The 21,639-nt window shown below is 32.0% G+C and overlaps 2 protein-coding genes across 2 annotated transcripts; both read left to right on the forward strand.

Moving 5' to 3' along the window:
* The first annotated feature begins 15,067 nt into the window (after positions 1 to 15,067).
* LOC107910978 (F-box protein At3g07870) lies at positions 15,068 to 16,288 on the forward strand. Its single transcript, XM_016838885.1, has one exon. The coding sequence runs from the start codon at positions 15,068 to 15,070 to the stop codon at positions 16,286 to 16,288; it is 1,221 nt and encodes a 406-aa protein (XP_016694374.1).
* Positions 16,289 to 17,455: 1,167 nt separating this feature from the next.
* LOC107910979 (F-box protein At3g07870) lies at positions 17,456 to 18,658 on the forward strand. The gene has a single exon (XM_016838886.1). The coding sequence runs from the start codon at positions 17,456 to 17,458 to the stop codon at positions 18,656 to 18,658; it is 1,203 nt and encodes a 400-aa protein (XP_016694375.1).
* The last annotated feature ends 2,981 nt before the right edge of the window (positions 18,659 to 21,639 follow it).

Raw genomic sequence — 21,639 nt, forward strand, 5'->3', positions numbered from 1 at the left:
ATTCAGATGAATTCCACATCATTTTATTTTAGAACCCTATAACTCAAGATAAACCTAACTCAAATTCAACATAATTTTAGAAGAAGATACAATACAACTCAGATATAGTGGACTCCACATAACTCAGATTCAACCCTCACATAACACAAATGAGCTCATATTAATAATTTCTTAAGTCTCTCAACTACGATTACACCCATTTTCAGTATTTACAGATCATCATGGCGAATACCCTTCTTAACATACAGATACACATCTCTTTTCACGAAAACCCTTAAGACTTATTTAACTATATAACATATCTTATTCAACTCTTAACCTTGAACATATTGATACCTTATCTTAGCCATACATTTTACAGAACTAACAGAATTCATCCACAATTTACTATAAAATTGATGTTCATATCTTACCAAACATACATGACTGGTCACGCTACAAGGGCTAAACAGAACACGCCATAAAAAATCTTACAGAAATCTTGTGTTTACTGTCCTGACGGGCTTTACAGAATTTCATGTATCATGATCTACCATTTCAGTTTACATATTACCAAAGGCTACACCATGAGCACACATACAGACATATCATATCATGTCATGGGTCTTAACCACATAGTCTTAAACACATTCATGTACCATGTTCTACTGTAAAGCCCTAAATAATTTAATTTTGTTTTTGTAAAATTTAATACAAAATGTGTATTAGCTTCAGTGGTTAAGTGTTCTGGACATGTGTGTGAGGTTTGTAGTTCAAGTCCCACATTTGTAATTTTTGTTTTTTGATCCAAGCCTTATCCCTGTTGGATGGGCTTATATAAGATTGTTTGCAAACTCATATCAGAATGAGCCTGTTTGTTCAAGTGGTAAGGAGTTAGCTTGCTGGAGGTCTTGTGTTCAAATCCTGGCATGAGTATAGGGGATTTTTTTGCTCAAAATATATGAAAGAGGCTTGCTGGAAGTGGGATTTTGAGTTAGTTCAGGGGGAGTTGTTAGTGGGAAGTTGAGATAAATCTAATTTTGTTGTTATTTTTTGTTCTTTTTCAAAAACTAGTTTTCTCTCTCTTCTAGATTCTCTCTGACGTTTCTTTTTTGTGTTCCTTCCCCATCAAAAGTTCCTTCTTTCTTTTTCCTTATTCTATCAAACTTTTTGTTCCAAATCGCTATGGTATGAACCCTTGGTCTCTTCGTGTGATTAGGTAAGCGAAAGTGGTGAGTTCTTGCTCGGTTTAGAGGTAGCGGTTTGTGATAATCTTTGTTGATGTTACTTTTCGTAGTTTGATTTTTAGGTTTTGGCAGCAGTGAATCGTGAAGAACGGGGCTCTCCTCTCGCGGAATCGTAGTCGAAATCATTCAATTTCACATACTTTACGAATTTTCAGAATGCATAATTAACACCCTTTTTAGTATACAATATAACAAACATCTCATGCATTTAAACCATACATAAGCTTAATATCTCAACATATTATATCATTCACTCAAACATTCTCATATCTCATAACTCAAATATGCAATTACGAACTCAATCAAACATTCATGCTATCAAACTAGCAATTTTGCTGACATGTCAATCTTTTAAGGCTTGAAACATACCTGGTTCGACCACTCACAAAATCAATAATTTGGATATTAAGACAACCCAATAAACAAGCTAATTTATCAAATATAACATGATATTTAACATTTCCAAATAATTTTATGAGTTTAGGACCCACACCTTATTTTTCGTTTCCTCGCAACACACTAGAAAATCTTCTAATTTTCCATAATAATTTCTTAAATGAACCTAAACCAAAATTTAGTATAAATTTAATCAATTTAACATTAAAATAGCCCCCAAATACCCATTTATGAGTTCAAACCAATCGTTGAAATTTATTTTATGAATCCAAACTAGTTAGATTCCTTACACTTGTATCGATGCAAACCATACATACAATTGTTCTTCGCCTTTACAGATGATTTGGGGCGTTTGGATCAGCAGAAAATTCAAAAATATACTGGAAAATCAGTAGCTAATTAATTATTAAATTCATTCATTTAATCAATTCATAACTTTTACCAAACAACTATGTCGAAATAAAACACTAGTTACCCTTATTTGCACTTAAGCTTCACGATTTATAGGATCCGAATGGCCAATCGATCAAGAACATTTTTCCCTAATTGAAATGGATTTAAAAGCTGATTAAGAGGGTTCAAGAACACAAATTAATGCTGGAAAAATATAGGCAAGAAGCAAGAAACAAAACAGCCCGCTTTCTTGCACATAGGCACACGCACCACCACCCATATTGGCCAAAATTGGGGATAAATTTTAAAATGGTTTGAGATCTCATTAAATTTTGGAAAAATACCTTTGAAATCATTTAAAATCCTCCGAATTCCAGGTCTAGAACTTTTGTTTTTTAATTGACAAGATTAATCAAGAAATTGAACAGAAAAGAGATCTTACCCAAGCTAGTTGAGAGAAACGACAATGACACTTTCTTGGCAATGTTCAAGATCGATCTTAAGGTTAAAAATTTTAGATTTGGGGATGATTTAGATGAGAATAAATGGAAAAAATAGTAAAGAAGATGGTGCACAGTCTTGATGCAAAAAGAAGAAGAAAGATATGGTAAAATGGGAGGTGTAGGCAACGACAACAATGGGAGAAAGAAAGAAAATTGAAGATAAAAGAGGAGAGGAAGAGGGTGAACGGCTGGGGTGGGGAAAATTGAATTAGAGGCTGAAAAATAAAATAAAAATTTGTATTTATACTTAGGGTCCAAGGGTATGGATGGTATACACATTAAAAAAATAAGGGATTTTGCAAAATTTAATTATTTCGCAAGGGAAAGGATTCAAACTTGGGACCTCATTTAATTTCCATGATTTCTCATATTTCTTTTAACCATTATGATTTTTCCACATTCTTGAGATAATTTTGCAATATTTATTTTTAAAACAAGACATGTCACATACTAGGATTTAAGGCAAAATAATAAAAATAATAAAAATCATGCGAGAGATGGGATTTGAACTTGGGTTTCAAGAAACATTTCACTAACACTTAACCAACAAACTAATACCTCTTTTATTTCCTAAAAATGCATAGATAATCTCAAAAATTAAGGCATGACAACTCTCTCTCAATTCACAAACCCGATTCTACTAACCCCCCGATTTATGGGATATTACAATTCTCTCATCCTTAAAAAAATTGTCCTCGAAATTTTCCTAGCCACAAAATCTGTTACCCCTTTTCCTTCTAACTAGGCCACCAAGCTTTCACTGCACAACTTTGATTCCAACACAATTCTAGACAATGCGTCTTCTCAAATTCCCAACATATATCTTGCATATCTAATTACGAAAACGTTACTAATAGATTCCTCCACCAAAATTTTGTTTTAACATAAACTCTACTGGATGACACTTACCATAATATCTACAAACTGGAACCCTAGCTGATCAAACATTTTCTCCAATAATAACTACTACAACCTTTCGTTGAGGTCTATCTCCTCTTGCCCACTTTAAAGGTCATGGATCTGGACCAAAAAAAGTATACTCTCTCATTTCCTGAACTTTATTCTGTTCCTCTCTTTTGCAATCTAAGTATCTACTTTCTCCCTTCATATTAGTCTTTTCAACCATAATCTTGAAAATCTTTTCTAAGACTCCCAATATCGCTTAGGACACTGCATCATCCCCAACCTCCTAGTTTTCACATTCAGAAGTAGGCACGCAATCACGATGTCATTCATCTCAAGGTTAGACACAATTCCTTGAAAAGTAAATGACTCAACTTGGCAGCTCGACGTTAAGCCCCATGGTTCCTCATTCTACGGTTGTTCATTATGTATCCTACGGTCTTAAATTTGATTTATAATTTCAGAAAAAAATCACTAGCTAACTTCAATCAATTTTTAGTTTCCTATCTTACAGTTTCAAAGAAATATTAAATACTAACTATTTCAGTTCTATGTCTACAGCCATACACCTCAAATGTTTATCTATAACATAACAGTATCTTTGTAGGATATCATTTTCAAAACTCTCTGTGGCTTGTTTTTCCCAAATTTCCCTTTTTTCATGTACGCATGCATGCTAACTTACTTAAGTAGATTTAAAAACTCAGTCTGAGATTTTGAACCAAAGCTCTAATACCATAAATGTAACCTTCCAAACTCGGCCTAGATGTTATGGCTAGATTAAAAAGGCTGCATTAGCCACCGAAATGGCTATGCTAACTTATGTTACTTTTGAAGCTGTTCAGATGGGGATGAAAACCTGCCCAAACCATGTTAAGAATGTTGGAGAAGGTCGTTCAACCCCATTCTGGACCTAGGGGCCGTGGGTCAGTAACGGAATGACTCCGGTTCAATAGAGCTGAGTTGTTTAGAGGCATCACTAGAGTCACCCCTACTGTGGCTGAGTATTGGTTGGAGGCCATCGAGAAGATAATGAACACATTGACTGCAATCCTTAGCAGAAACTGAAGTGTACGGTTTCTTTGCTTCGCAACGAAGCTTACCAGTGGTGGTTTTCGGTTGAGGAGGGTACTCAACTCAACTGAATCATCTGAACTAGGAGTACTTTAAGACTACCTTCTCGAGGAAGTACGTGGATGCGAGCTATATGGATGCTCGTAGGAGTAAGTTCATGAATCTCACGCAAGGTGATAAGTCTGTGGCTGAGTATGAGGCTGAGTTTTTGAGACTGAGTCGCTACGCTCGATGCATGGTGGCATCTAAGTATGAGAAATATGTCTGTTGTGAGGACGATTTAAGGGATAGTTTGAGGGTTCTGATTACTCTGCAAAGGGAACGTGAGTTTGTTGTTTTGGTAGATAAGGAGAAGATCGTCGAAGAGGTTAAGCACATGGAGCGCAAGAATAAAGACCTAGAGAGAGGCAAGAATAAGAAGGATATAGAGCCCTCTAGTTCTGTTCAAAAGCCTAAAAAATGGGCCAGACCTGATAGGCTTGATAGAGTAGAAGTTCTTGTTACTCTTACTGGGATTCAGCCTTGTGGTGACTGTGGTAGGCGCCATCCGGGTGAGTGTTGGAGAAGATTAGGGGCTTGCCTATAGTGTGGGTCTTTGGAGCACCAGATTAGAGAGTGTCTGCATCATTCTGATCAAATGCAAGCTAGAGGATCAGGTTTTGTTTAGCTTCAGAGGGTAGTGTAGCAGCCACCTAGGGGCCATGGACCAGTTAGGGGTGGTAATGGTATGGGCCGAAGACAGAGAGCACCAGGCAGAGGTGCTAATCAGACTAAGGCGAGGCAATCTGTATTGGTTTATACTGCTCGACATCGAGAGGACAGAGACGCCCCTAATTTGATCACGAGTACATTTTTTATTTTTGATACCCCATATATTGCTTTGATAAACATAGGTTCTACATACTCCTATGTAGCTAGTGCTATTTTTGAAAACTTGGGGATTTCTGTTAAGTGTACTTCTGGTGAGGTTATAGTACTGAGTCCATTGGGGCAATCTGTTGGGGTTGGTAGACTATATAGGAATGTTTCGTTAGAGAGACAAGGGGCTGTGTTTCTGACAAATTTGATGGAGATACCGTTCGGGGAGTTTGACTTAATTCTGGGCATGAACTGGTTAGTAGAACATCGAGTTAGTTTGGACTACGTGACTAAGAGGGTCATTCTAAGGACTAAAGATGATAAGGAAACGGTTGTGATCAGCGAGGGTCGAGATTATTTATCTAATGTGATCTCCGCTCTTATGGCTGAGAAATTGATTCAGAAAGGGTGTGAGGCGTATTTGGCCTATGTTAGTATTTCAGATTCTGGGGATTCTTCTGTCGAGGATATCAGAATAGTGAAGGAATTTTTAAATGTTTTTCCTGAGAAGTTATTAGGTTTACCTCCGAATCGGGAGTTAAGTTCAAAATTAAGCTTTTACTAGGTACATGCCCGGTGTCCATCGCTCCATACCGCATGGTACTGAAGGAGCTTACAGAGCTTAAGGCTCAACTCTAGGAGCTTTTGGATCGTGGTTTCATCCGTCCTAGTGTGTCTTCGTGGGGGGCATCGGTGCTGTTTGTAAAGAAAAATGATGGTACCATAAGGATATGCCTTGACTACCGACAGCTGAATAAACTAATTGCGTTCTAGTTGCGGGAAGTAACATTTCTGGGGCACGTGGTTTCTGTTAAGGGGATCCGATTTGATCCTAAGAAGATTGAGGCTGTGCTTGATTGGAAACAGCCTAAGAACATTTTTGAGATCTGCAATTTTCTTGGTCTTGCGGGTTATCATCCGAGGTTTATTGAGTGGTTCACACTGATTGCGACTCCTCTGACTAAGCTTCTACGCAAGAATGTTCTTTTTGTCTGGACTAATGCACAACAATTAAGCTTCAAGAAACTCAAGTATGTTCTGACTCAGGCTCCTATTCTGATACAGCCAAAATTCGGTAAGGAGTTTGTGGTGTATAGTGATGTATCGCACGTCAATTTGGGATGTGTGCTAATGCAAGATAGCAAGGTTGTGGTTTATGCGTCCCATCAGCTTAAGTCATACGAGGTAAATTATCTAACACACGATCTCGAGTTAGTCGCTATGGTGTTTACATTAAAGATATGGAGGCGTTATCTATATGATGAGAGGTGTATCATCTTCATCGATGGATTGAGCTGCTTAAGGATTATGACTAGACGATAGAATATCATCCTGGTAAGGACAATGTGGTGGCCGGTGATCTCAGTCTTAGAGCGATGACTGATTTGAGAATGATGTTCGCTCGTCTCAGTTTGTTTGATGATGGGGTCTGTTAGCTGAGTTACAAGTTAAGCAGACTTGGATCAGGAATATTCGGGAAAAATAGTTAGGGGATGAGTCCTTGGGCCTGTGGTTTCGTTAGGTTTAGAGTGGCAGTACTTTTGATTTTGGAATGAATAAGAATGGAGGTTTGTGTTTTCAAGGATGGGTTTATGTGCCGAATGATTCTAATCTGAGACAGTCGATTCTAAGGGAAGTGCATAATGGCCCTTACGCTATGCATCCTGATGATAATAAAATGTATCGAGATCTTCGTAAGCTGTAATGGTGGCCAGGTTTTAAACAAGAGGTAACGAATTTTGTTGCTTGTTGTCTGACGTGCTAGCAAGTTAAGGCTGAGCACTAGTTTCCTTCGAGTTTGCTTCAACTTGTTAAGATTCCCTTATGAAAATGGAAACGAGTGACGATAGAATTTGTTAGTGGGTTGTTGTTGACACCCACTAAGAAGGATGTTGTTTGGGTCATCGTGGATAGATTGACCAAGTTCGCTCATCTTATTTCAGTTCGAACGGACTATTCTCTGCAGAAGTTGATGAAGCTTGATATTTTTGAGATTGTAAGATTGCATGGGTTCCGATTTTGATAATTTCTAATAGGGATCCTTGCTTCACTTCTTGGTTTTGGAAGAAACTTCACGAAGCTGATAGGGTGATTCAGATACTGAAGGATATGCTTCAGAGCTGTGTAATTTATTTCTGAGGTATTTCTGAGTTTAGAAAATCATTAAAAATTGTACAAAAATGGTTATGAGTTATAGTTTATATTTATAGATTCCTTGTTGAGTCTATTTTCTGTAAAAACAAGTAAGAATATTTTCTGTAAAAACAAGTAAGAACTTCATATGAAAATTCTACAGTGAGAAAGCTTATTTTTAGTGGCAAGAGGTCAGGACAATTAAGTGGTGAAATAGGGGAGACTTTAACTAATAAACTGTACTAATTGGCGGAACCAAAAATTCTAAAAATTTTATGGTAAGAAGACATATGAGTCTAGTTTCAGGGAAAATTTACGGATTTAAATTTCAAATTTCGTAGCTCAAGTTATAATTAAATTAGTAACTGTTGTGCAGGTAGACAGCTTTGTTGTGAATAGTGAAACTAATTTCAAAAGTAAAATTTTATGCCCCGAATTTTTAAGTTAAGTAAAGTAATTCCTCGAGCTTGACTCCGGTAATGGTCTCGGGTAAGGGGTGTTACATATATTATCATACGAGGTCAAAGAATTATAAACCTCAACAATTGTAATAGACTCGCGGCTATATAAAATTGTGTCTCTAAATGTTAAATAAGACAGAGGCAACGAACAAAGTAGAATCAACCCTAGATCTTCCTTATCATACTGAACCTCCATGGCCTCCAAGTCTAAGAGAATTTCTTTAAACACTGTTAAGTGTTCGTGCACAGACGCACCTTCCTGCAAAGTATGAGCATAAAGGCGTTGCTTCATATGTAGCTTGCTGGTTAGAGTTTTCGACATACATATTTATTCTAGCGTCTTCCATAATGCAGCAGCAGTCTTCTCCTTCATCACATCCTGCAAAATTTCGTTAGATAAATGTAGATGTAACTATGTTAACGCCTTTCAATCTTTACGCCTCTTCTCTTCCTCCGTCAATGTCAAAAGCATCTTATCTATCCCTAGCAGTGCATCCTTTAAGTCCATTTGCACAAGAACTGTCCGTATCTTTATCTGCCACAACGCGAATCTGGTGTTGCGATCTAATAGCGAAATTTCATACTTCAAATACGCCATTACCGTGATTGAGATGAACAACTCAGAAGCTCTGATACCAATTTGTGAAAAATAGAACATCGATAATGAAAATATATTGCAAAGAAAATAGAAAGAAAAATAAAGAACGCAGATTTTTACGTGGAAACCCTTTCGGGAAAAAATCACGGGCAGAAGAGAAAATAATTCACTATGTCAAATTCGAATGATTACAATATGAGTAGATTATGTCTATTTATAGGCTTGTAAAATCATATTCTAATAGAATGAGTGTAGTAAGGTTGAAACAACTTATTTTAAAATAAAATAAAAAAATATAATTCTATATGGATTTTACTTTTATTTTATTTTACCACTGTATTTTATTTTAACAAGGATTCGGGTCACTCAATTCTAACACCATTAGCCAAACACGTATAAGGAATTGGAATTCATTGTAATTACAAAAAAGTGCAATTACTACTCTAACAATTATACATTCATCTGATTATTCAATGATATGTTTGTTGAGGGAAGTTTTTGAAGTGTCTAGCTAAATGCCAAAAGAAAATGGTCACTTCCATAACCACCGCGATAGTTGTTACTTGTCATATTTAAAGTTGACAATTTATTTAAATAAAATATTTGGGTTTTGGATGATGTTGATATTGTAGACATATGCAAGCCTAACTTTGAAGACCAATCCATTTGAATCAAGTTATCATGAAGATTGGATTGGATTAGATCAAGTAATCTGGATCTCTTGGATTATGGAGAATGGATCTAGATAGCATTAAAGATAGCATTGAAAAACAATCTCCAACAGTCCACTTTACATTGGCCTTTATTAATATATTGTATTTTGCTATTTTGTAGATAGTATTTAATAGGGACTAGAGTGTAATTAATCTCTAGTATATTAGCAAGTCTCAAACTTCTATATATTTGAGAGACTTGTATAGGTATTGTAACTAAGGATTGAGAGTAATTAGTAAACAAGTTGTGTTTATAACCTAGGTTCTCAATGGGAGAACTTAGATATCTAGGTCTTTAGATACAAAAGTGAGGTTACTATGCTAGGAGAGTGATAGAACTTGATTCACTTATTGTATTAGGATTAAAGATAGTGGATTTACTGGCAGAGCTAAAGTCAACAAGCGTAAAGAAACCGAACTGCGTAAGCAATCTTTTATGTCATTTGTTTACTCTATTTTCAGTTTGTTAATCATAGAAGCAACCAAAGTAGTCAATGCAGCTAAACATTTCTATTCAACCTTGTAAGCAATTAGTAATTGTTTAATTGAACAATGTTTGGTCGATATTTGTTAGCCACTAGTGTATGGGTTAACTATTTGTAACTTAAAATTTGTAACAAAGTATTTACTTACTAAATTTTATGATAATTCTAATTAATATTTTAATCTAAAATTTTACAACAATTAAACAAAATTAATCTCAGAACAATATAAAAAAAACTCAAAACATATTTAAATAATAGAATAAATTAACATTAACATTAACATTAACCAAATAACAACAATAATTACAAAGGATAATAATTAAAGCAAAGTAATAAGTATATGAACAATTAATTAAATAAGAAATCTCAAAATTAAAATGTAAATAAATATCAAATAAAAATAAAAATTTGAAATAAATAAATCAATCTTATTTTTAAACTCATAAATAAAAAGTTCCAATAAATTTAAATTTTATTTTATTTATCTAATGTTTGAATTTATTTGTTATTGGCTGATATTATTATTTAAACTCCCTTCCAATTTAGATGGTAACTAACTTTCTTAGACATACAATGCATGAGTTTGATTATATGTAATAATTAAAATATATTATATTTATTTTTTAAAAATTGATTTCAAAATTTATAACATTTTAGAAATACCATGATGAAAAAGTAAATACAAAATAATATAAATATTTAAGTAGATTTGGTTATTGTGAAATTAAAACATAATAATATGTAAGTTTAATTTTTAAAACATTATAATTGATACGAATTCAAAAAACAATAAATGTTTTAAAAAAAATAAAATTAAATATTATAAAAAACACGATAAATATGTTTTTATTTTACTTTTAATTTGTATGTTTAATTTTTTTTAAAAATAAATATTTTAAAAAATTGTTAAATAATATCCATTATGAAAGTTTGCCATAATTTTTTAAGTTTGTTTTTAATTCAATTTTAAAATATATGTTTCTATATATGCGAGATGGCTAGTAGGATTTGAAAGGAATATATAGGTTGTTGGTCAGCGCTACAAGCTGAACCTTGGGTAGTGTTTGATGGAATCAATGTAGCAAAGAAGTATGGCTAGAATTGGCTTCAAATTGAGTGTGATAGCCTGCAAGGCGTAAACATGCTACTAAAGAAGAATAGAGATGCTGGGAATTTTGCCTTGGCTCGAAGAATCCAGAAGTTGATGCAGCCAATGGTTACTGCCAGAATTCAGCATGTTCACCCAACGTGAAGATTATATGGCTAAATCGATAAGACATGATAACTCAGGATTCGAAGAATATATGTTGCCTTTGAATGAGTTTAGAGTTCTAAAGAAGGACTTGGAATTGGCTGCGAGCGGTGTCATTTTTTATTTGCTTTTGGCTAGTATTCTCTAGCTAACTTTTATGTACCAAAAAATAAATACGTTTCACTAAAAGATAATTAAAAGCAATTTTAAATTAAATATTAAAGAATAAATCAAATATTGTTTATTAAAAGTTACATAAATTAAAATGTTTAACATTATTTCATACATATTTCTAATAGTATAAACTAAGTTAGTATTAGAAAGCTGGTAAACATATTAAAATTAAATATGTTATGTTTATAAAAGGAACGCGTACTGTGTAAGGTCTTTGAATTAAACCAAAAACACACCAACTTTTATTTTTAAAACCAACCAAGAATTGTATATTCTTATTCAATAAAAGTTTGAAATATTCTAGAATTTAAAAAGAAGGGCTAAATTGTTAAATATATATATATAGGAAATAAAAATAATTAAAATTTAGAATTTGTTTAATGCGATCGGTTGAAATATTTTTAGGGAATTTATTAAACGTCATATAAAACCCAACTTTTTTTGTTAGGGTTTCAAAACCTTCGACACACCACAAAAACAATGCCTTCTCTCCTTTTTTTTTCAAGAAAATCTCAATAACATTTTATCTAAAACAAAAATTTTAAACTCGACTCACAACAAATCCCTTTGATGTTCTACTTGATCAATCTAAAAAAAGCAGTCTTTTTTATTTCTTTTTCCATTTTAAAACCACAAAAAGTTCCTATTAACAATATATCTTTTTCTTGTAAAGTTCAGGGCATCATGGACCTTCTTCGGCAAGAGTTCTAAATAATAATATGGCCTAACATGATTTTATGTTCATATTTACATGCAACCAAGATAAAATAATTAACCTTAAAATATAAATCAAAATATATTCTAAATTCAAATATAAACCTCAATTATTTACCATCAAGTCGTTTAAAAAAGTGAAACTGATTTGGACCAAGTTCAAATTTTCGAGTCAAAATTTTTTGGAGGGCTTTACTTGAATACCAGCCCGTCCAAATAAAATTTTGCTCAAACAATATAACAGATAAAAGCATATCTAGTTATAAAAGAAATCTCAATTCCTCAAAAATGGTCCTTAATAATAAATTAAAAATCACAATTAAGTGAAACAAATAAAAGTAAACACTAAATTTAATGAGCTTTAACTAAACCACAAATCAAGACCATGTAAGTATCACGGAAAAATAATCACCCAATTAAACAAGCAATTTCACAACAACGGTACAGATTAAATTACAACGACGGTCGAGATAATAGACAGTCTACAATATGATAGTCCTAAAAGATTTAAACACTATACAATTTTATCCCTTAGGATTACAAAATATTCACCATGCTAACTCCAGTTTTACTAGAGTGTTTCACTGGACCACCAAGACTTTAAATAAATGGGTCTCTACATATGTTGTTTCGAATCGGGCCAGTTCAACTAGGTTAAATGAGCCTCATTTAATCAATTGACCTACATGGAATATTCTGTGTGCATACGTCACAAGCTTTAATCCACAACATGTGGCATATTAACATTTATAATTAAAACCATATAGAATCAACATTTAAATTTAAACCTACATAAAAAAAATAGCAATGGTCAAATTGAATGTAATTGAAATTAAATCGAGATCAAATTAAATTAATTAAAACTAAATTAAGGATCAAATTGCATAAGAGACAAACTGAAAAGGAAAATAAAAACGAAATTCAACCATCACTAAAAAAATGGTGGATGGACTAAGTACGGGTTCAAGCGTGGACCCCTAATGTAGAAACCAAGTTTTTTTTTCATTATTTCATCTACTTTTTTATATAAACCTTCAAAATAAACTTTTATCATTCTCCTTAAACCAACTATAACTTCAACAAAGGTAGGTGCACTTATCAATTAATAGTATAGTCGCGGTGAGTAAAGATATCTTTCCCACGATGATTAAAAGTACTAGTAATTACTGTCTTTTTATTATTTAACCGACAAATTGGAGAGGTTGATTAAAACTAAAAATAACTAAATTAATTAACTAAAGAACACGACAAAGAACAAATCAAGAAAACAAACGATTAACAACCAAGAAGCGAAACAATACTCAAGAAAGAATTCACCTAGACTTCATCTGTCATTATCAATCTAAATTAAACAATTTCTTTTAAATTATGCGAATATCTCTCTTCAAGACTAAGAGCAACTAACTCTAGGTTGATTAATTGAAATTTCTTTCAAATTAAAACCCCTATTATCGCATTAACTCGATCTATGGATCCCCCTATTAGATTTGACTCTAATCCGATAGATTTATGTCGTCCTATTTCTAGGATTGCATGCAGCTCCACTCAATTACACTAGATCTACAATTAAACAGGGTCTATTCCTCCTTTGATTTAAGCACATCAAACATGGATCAATAGTTTAGAAATATTAAACTAAGAATTAAGCACACAAAATTGAAAACAAGATCTAAATCTTTATTGCATAAAAATAAATTAAATAACAGAATCCATCCTAGGGTTCATCTCCTTAAGTATTTGAAAAATTAGTTCATGATAGCAAATAAAGACATCCAAAATACAGTATAACCATAAGAAATAAAAAAAACTCATAATAAACTTCAAAGAAATCAAAAGGGGATCTTCAATCTTAATGGAAATCTGCTTCAAAGTCAACTTCAATGGTGTTTTTCAAGTCGTTTTCTTCAGTATTCTATGACGGCTCACTCCTCTCTTCTTATATTTGGTATATATAGGTCTTAGGATACCCAAAAAAACCTAAAAATTACGTTTTTCCGTGTGTTTAAGGTGAAGATTGCGATTTCCACACGAAATGGCATATGGCCATGTGGCCAACTTGTGTGGCTCTTGAAACTTGTTTCGATTTTCCAATTTTCGCTCATTTTTCACTCATTTTGCTCCCAAATTCTCTCCTAAGTATAGAAACATGAATTTAAAGGATTAGGAGCATAAAATTCACAATTTAATCTCGAATAATCATCCAAAAACGCATTAAGAACAGAATTAAGCCATATTACTTTTAGCACTTATCATTACCTTATTCTTCCAATTTCGACTTTAATGATCGGAAAAATCAAAAACTCACTAGAAAATTTTAAAATTTCTAGAGTCTAGTGAGCTTTTCCAATATATAAGATTTAAATTAAAATTTAAATAGATATCAAATTTAAAATAAAAATTATAAATAAAACAATCAAAATTAAAATCATAAATAAAGAGCTCCAATAAATTTAAGTTTATCTAATTTACAAGGAGTTTAAATTTATTTGTTATTATTTAAATTCCCCATCCAATTTAGATAGTAATAATAATATTGACATGAAAGGAAAATTGAACAATTCAATCCTCGACCATGTTAAATTTTATTTTGATTTTTTAATATTACTGTTTTTGTTCCTGAAGTTTAACTATTTTTGTGGATTAAAATTTTAGCTCTAAATCAAATCTATACGAACTAAATTGCTCTGCGGCCATATTACATAGATCTAATATGTAATTAAGGAACTATTCTCGTCTCTACATGAAATAGCTGCTTTAACGAAGTTAACACCAATCGGCTCAGTTGGGGCAAATGCAAATCTCCATATTGGCTGCCTGTGTAAAAAGAAAACGGATCCTTTACTTGGTTAATTCATGCCTTCAGTTTCAATGTTTCATCTTACATATTATAATTTAAATTCCCCATCCAATTTGTTTTTATCTTACATGTTATGTTTTGTAAGATGTTTTATATCATATTAAAAAAAAATTACTTATCACGGCATCAATATGCTTTCTTTTTCATTTCTGTTTGTTTGTTAATAAGATCGAATTTGTAATTGTCAAGGTATAATATTCTATATTCAATTTCGTTTGCATCGCCAAGCTTTCTTTAATAATACAACCTTATCTCTTCTATTAAACCTCTCAACAATACTTGACGAAGAAGAAAATATAGAAAAAAGAAAAAAAACCAATTAGCAAAATGGATCGTCTTCCTCAAGAGCTTGTCATTGATATACTATCAAGGCTTCCAATCTCAACCATAATGCAATCCAAGTCCGTGAATCGAGCCTGGCGTAACTTAATACGAAATCAAGTGTTTGTCAACATGCATTTCAAGCGCATGGTTGAGAATGACCCAAGCTTCATTTTACAAATCAGAGATCAACCCATCCAAAGCCAACTTTATTTCGGAGATTTCTCCAGCCATCCAAATGATAGAAACGTTACGATCATCACAAAGAAGCTTACCATGCTACCATTGCTAACTAATTTCCATTTGGTGAGTTCATGTAATGGATTGCTATGCTTGCGTGGCACTCACCGAAGCCTTGGACTGATCTGTATTTATAATCCTTTTACCAGGGATTCTATAGAGTTGCCAAAGCTAATAGCAAAGGGACCTAGTCATCAAGTGGGGGTATTGGGATTTGGTTTGGATGCTACCACAAACAAATATAAGGTTGTAGAGGTATCATATAAACGAATTTATAGAGCTTCTCCAAGCCATGTTGTTAGACCTGTCAATCGCCTAGCTCCTCAGATTATAGCACCTTCTTCAATTGACTCTGAGGTTCATATTTTGACTGTTGGTAATGGTAGCCCCACAAGGAGAAATTTGGGAAGTTTCCCCTTCCATTTTATGTGCCAAAAATCTCAGGTTTTGGTCAATGGGAAACTTCATTGGATTTCTTATCCTCGGGGGAGTAAAGCTTACCTTGCTATTATGTCTTTTGACTTGGGTAATGAACAATTCAAGGAAGTCCCTAGGCCTGATTGTATCAGTTCGGACAGGCAATTTCACGAACTCGTGGTTCTACGAGGTTGCCTGTCGGCGGTTTGTTTTGATTACGATAATGAAGAACTGGAGATTTGGGTTATGAAAGAGTATGATGTGAAAGAGTCTTGGGTCAAAGAATTTAGCATTGGAACTTACCTACCAAAAATATTGCAGCCGGATGAACGTGAATCATTGGATAGTTCAATGTTTTATATGCCTAAAACATGCATGCGAGTCCTATGTCAGTTAAGGAGTGGAGGGATCTTATTGGAGTACAAAATTAAAGCACTCTTTGTCTATGATCCTCATTGCAGAACATTCCAGAATTTTCAACTTACATTTGAAGGAATTCCCAGGTGTTTCACCTTAGCCGTTCATGTTGCAAGCCTCAACTGGATCGATACATTTATCGAGGCACCATGATATTGATTTCATGTTATCTAAAGAGAAAAAAAGAATGAGATGTCTCTATCGGAGTTTTTATAATCAGTTTATGCAGTTGTTGAGATGATTGGTGTTTAAGTCCCCTCGATCCAGTCCTCTTGATTTCTTTGAATTATCTTGAAGGAGGATTAGTTCCCCCATTTTGTAAAATTCTAGTTACTGTCCATTTCATTCAAAAATTAAAAACAAACTAATGGCCGGTAAAAGAAAAACTTATTAAAAAATCAAAAAATTAATTTAACTGAAAAAAAAAACTTAAAGAAATCGCCATTGAATGATTTTACTATAATTAAGTTGATGTGATTGACGAAGCCATCAGAATTGTCACATGGCATATCATATCTAACAAAAAGTTTTTTTCAAAAAAATAATTAAAATGTGTATATAGAATGAAATATGAACAAATGGTTATCTAAATTCATTCTAGATGAATGCAAAATTAAAAACACTTTAAAAATTATAAAAATTTATTAATGATTATTTTAAAAATTCTAAATATGTATATATAAATATCAAATGTGTAAAAACTTAAAATTATTTATTTATTCTTAGTGTATGTATATAATTACATTTAATTTAATTATATATATTTATGTAAGAAACTAAGAATTTAATGTTAAGTAGTTGAAATAAAATTATAAAATTTTGAAACATCATGATTAAAAAATTCTAGACTAATGTAAAAAGAAATTATCAAAAAAAAAAGTTTCAACAATGCATCAAAATATGAACAAAAAATTTTATAATTATAAAAATTCAAATAATTTCTAAAAATATTAATTTTTTTACTTTTTTTACGTTAATAACATGACATTTATTTTTATATCTTTAAATTCATATTTAAAGTGTTGTCTCCAAAATTTAACTTGCGCTTTTCTTTTTAAAGTACGATATATATTTTACCATTGTTTTCAACAGTGATGAGTGCATCAATACAATTTTTTTGCTATTGTATTTTTTTTTCTTCTCCTTCTTTTCTAATTGTTTGTTATTGCGACCGAATTGGTCATTTTCATAATGTAATATTCTATTCAATTTCAATTTAGTTTTCATCGCCCAACCATCTTTAATAATACAACCTAATCTTCTATTGTATCAACACTACTTCGCGAAGAAGAAACCATAGAAAAAAAACCAATTAGAGAAATGGATTGTCTTCCTCGGGAGCTTGTCCCTGAGATACTATCAAGGCTTCCAATCCCAAGCTTGGTGCAATCCAAATCTGTGTGTCGAGCCTGGCGTATATTCATACACGATCAAGAGTTTGTCGACAAGCATTTCAAGCGCATGATTGACAATGATCCAAGCTTCATTTTACAAATCATCGGTAATCCCATCCAAAACCAGCTTTATTTTGGAGATTTCTCCAGCCATCCAAACGGTGGAAACGTGATGATAACAAAGAAGCTTACCATACCACCATTGTCAAACTTCCATTTGGTGAGTTCATGTAATGGATTGCTATGCTTGCGTTTCACTCACCCAAGCTTCGGGCTCTGTATTTATAATCCTTTTACTAGGGATTACATTGAGTTGCCAAAGATTATAACAAGGAACCCTGCTAGTCATCATGGGAGCGTGTTGGGATTTGGTTTGGATCCTACTACGAAGAAATATAAGGTTGTTGAGGTATCCTATAAAGGAATAACTTGTAGAACCCTGCCTAGGCGTGTTGCTATATCTAGCATGCGTCGACCTCCTCTGACTGCCGCATATGCTTCTTCTTCAATTGAATCCGAGGTTTATATTTTGACTGTTGGTAGCCCCACATGGAGAAATTTGGGAAGATTTCCCTTCCATTTTATGTGGCAAAAATCTCAGGTTTTAGTCCACGATAAACTTCATTGGATTTATTATCCCGACACAATCAATGCTACTGATCTTATCATGTCTTTTGACTTGGCTAATGAACAATTCAATGAGGTCCCTAGGCCTGATTTCATCAGTTCGGACAGGCGATTTCGTGAACTCGTTGTTCTACGAGGTTGCCTGTCGGCAGTTTCTTCCGATAATGAAGGATTGGAGATTTGGGTTATGAAGGAGTATGATGTGAGAGAGTCTTGGATCAAAGAATTTAGCATTGGAACTTACGTACCAAGAATATTGCAGCCAAATGATCAGTGTGAATCATCGAATAACTCGAGGTTTTATTTGCCTAAAAGAAGCATTCGAGTCCTATGCCAGTTGAGGAGTGGAGGGATCTTATTGGAATATAGAAATAAAGCACTTGTTATCTATGATCCTCATTGCAGGATATTTCATGACCTTCAAGTTACATTTGCTGGGATTTCAACGTATTTTAGAATAGTCGTTCATGTTGCAAGCCTCAATTGGATCGAGATTACCTAAATGCTAAATATATATTCTCTTCATGATATTGTAATTTGATTTTATGTTATTTGTAATGAATATTTGGGTAAAATCTTAATTATAATGACGAGATTTTTTACTGAGATTTGTATTTAATTTTTTTTCGTAATTTCATTATAAGAGGATAATACGCTTCAACATACTCGTATCTGCGTCCTCCTATATTGACAACAATACTAATATCAATCAAGTTAAAACTCAATCAGCGATTAAATTAAAAAGTTAAAACTCTTAAATTATACTTTTCAAAATCCAATTTCGCGGATGTAACAGAAAATTTTTATCAAGTCAAAAGTAAAATATAAATATTTTTGAAGCCAAAATGTAGTTTTATTACTATAATACCTTATGATCTTACAATTTTTAGAAGGTAATTATACGATTTGCAAGAACCAAGTACATTGTTTATCCCCTCTCTAGAGTTTGAGTATAAATGATAAAAATTAAAAATAATTTATATATTGAAATCAAGTTTTACAAATAATTTAAATCAATTTTTTAAAGGACATTTAAAAATTGTATTTCATATTATATAACTGCGAACTTCAAATTAACTACTAAAAATGAATGGTGTAAATCTCCTTTAAATTTTTAAAATTAACAAAATTATGCTATCTAAATATGTATTTTTATTATTTTAATTAGACTTTAATTAACTATTATTTAAAAATAGATTTCACATTAATCTACTTTAAGATTCAATTTTTTTTTAAATATGAAATTTTAATTTTAAAATTAATAAATTTATTCTACCTAAATATGTAATTTTATTGTTTTATTTAAATTTAAATGAATTGTTATTTTAAAATAGATTTTACATTGTATTAATCTACTTCAAAGTTCATAAATATAAATATGAAATTTTAATTAATTTTTTAAATTTCAAATTAATAAATTTTCCCTATTTAAATATGTTTAAAGTAAAATAAATCAATTTAATTAAAATATATTTCATTAACTTACAATTAAGTCATTAAATTTTAAAGTTTTAAATTGATTTTTTTATAAAATATGTTACAAGAAGTTTTTGACAATTAATATTTTAGAGATAAAAGTATATTAAAGGAATGTATTAAGTAATAATTACATATAATTTTAAATTTTTACAAATGCTATTAATATAAATAATAAAGAAATAAATTTTAATTTTAATAATATAATCATTTTTAAGAAACAAATATTATAAAACTAAATGTCATCATGTTTAGTTACAATACAAAATGTGTTGACCGTGAGGCAATTAGTAATGTTGTGGGTGTCAATGTTTCTTTCTTTAGATCATAGCAAGTACCTCGGTTTACCGTCTTTAGTAGGAAGAAACAAGAAATAGATTTTCTCTTTTATTAGGGAGCAGTTAAGTGATTGAATTTTTAGTTGGAAGAATAAATTCCTTTCAGGTTCTAGTAAGGAAGTGTTACTAAAGGCTGTAGCTCAAGCTCTTTCGATCTCAGTCATGACATGTATTCCTGATCCCTCATACAACTTAAGATGATCTTCAGAAAATGATGAATTCATTTTGGTGGAGTTCTAGGGTTGATGGTCATAAAAAGATACATTAGGCTTTTTAGGATTGGATTTGTGTTCTCAAACTTTGTGGAGGCATGGGTTTTAAAGAGCTTCACTGTTTCAATTTAGCAATGCTTGCTAAACAGTTGGATAATTCTTATGCATCTCGACTCTCTTACGTCTCATATTTTCATAGCTAAATATTTCTCGAACTGTAGATGTAACGACCTGATTTCAATGGTATAAAAAATGTAATTTTAGAATTCCATTTTCATGAATCGAGTCTATTAATATTTACGTTTCTAGTATATTGTTACATTAAGGTTTGGTCAAGAAATTTTGTCGAATTAATAGTTAATTAACACTTAGAGACTAAATTGTAAAGTCTAATCTCTATTAGTTTTTAATTGGCCAAAGGCTTGAGAACTTAAATAGCAATTAACTACAGGTTCAAAATGATAAAAAAAAAAAACTATTTTATAGCATAAGATAGTGGATGATGATGGTAATTTCCACTAAATTTAGCTAATGGTGATTAATGTAATATAATTAAAGGTTTAGTTAATTGATTAAGGTTAATTAAAGTTTAATCAATGTATAAAATAGTAAGATAATAGAGATCTGTCATGTTCTTCTTCTTCTCTACCGTCCAAACTTAAGAAACCGAAGGAGAAATGGTTTGTTGCTTCAAAAGCATTTGGTCATTTATATTAAGGTGATTTCAAGTACTTTTCTTGTAATTTTTATGAATTTAGAGTCATGGAAACTTGATTTAGCTAACCCAATGTGCTAATTTGTAAAACTGCTAAAGTTTTAGAAAGTTTCCATTGTTAATTTCTTGAAGAATTAGGCTTGAAATTGATATATTTTAAACTTAGAATATAAAAAGGACTAGATTGTAAAGTTAATTTAGCTTGTTGTGAACTTTGTTACATTAGGGACCAAATTGAATAAAAGTAAAGATTGTTATAAAATTATGTCAGAAATAAAAATTATAAGGTCCCTAATGAGAATATATGAAATCAAATTTTTATTCTAAACTAGGAAATGGAAGTTATAACTATCCCGAGTTTAGGGACTCAATTGAATAAAATGTAATATTTTTGGTATATCGAGAAATCGAGTTCATATAGGCTCATGCATATCATAGCATAGTAAGGAGACATTTGGTATTGATTGATGATATAAAATGATTGTTTAGATTAAGAATCTGATCAAAGTATACTTGATCAGGGAAAAGCTAAAATTACGAATTAGCCCTTGAAGAATCCACTTTACATATTTTGAACAGGTAAGTTCATATGGGACTTTCCACCCTATTTTATTTTATGTTTGAATTATGTTTGAACTTATCTATATGTTAGATTTAAGTAGAATTTAGTGAATTTGGCACGTATGGTTAAATTTGACTAAATTGAAAAGTTACATGAATACAGGATATTATGAGGTAGTAC

This window comes from Gossypium hirsutum, chromosome D11 (genome assembly GCF_007990345.1).
Source record: "Gossypium hirsutum isolate 1008001.06 chromosome D11, Gossypium_hirsutum_v2.1, whole genome shotgun sequence".
Taxonomy (NCBI): Eukaryota; Viridiplantae; Streptophyta; class Magnoliopsida; order Malvales; family Malvaceae; genus Gossypium; species Gossypium hirsutum.

What these genes read in the sequence shown, in the direction of transcription:
- LOC107910978 (XM_016838885.1), top strand. Translation starts at nt 15,068, where the DNA reads ATGGATCGTCTTCCTCAAGAGCTTGTCATTGATATACTATCAAGGCTT.
- LOC107910979 (XM_016838886.1), top strand. Translation starts at nt 17,456, where the DNA reads ATGGATTGTCTTCCTCGGGAGCTTGTCCCTGAGATACTATCAAGGCTT.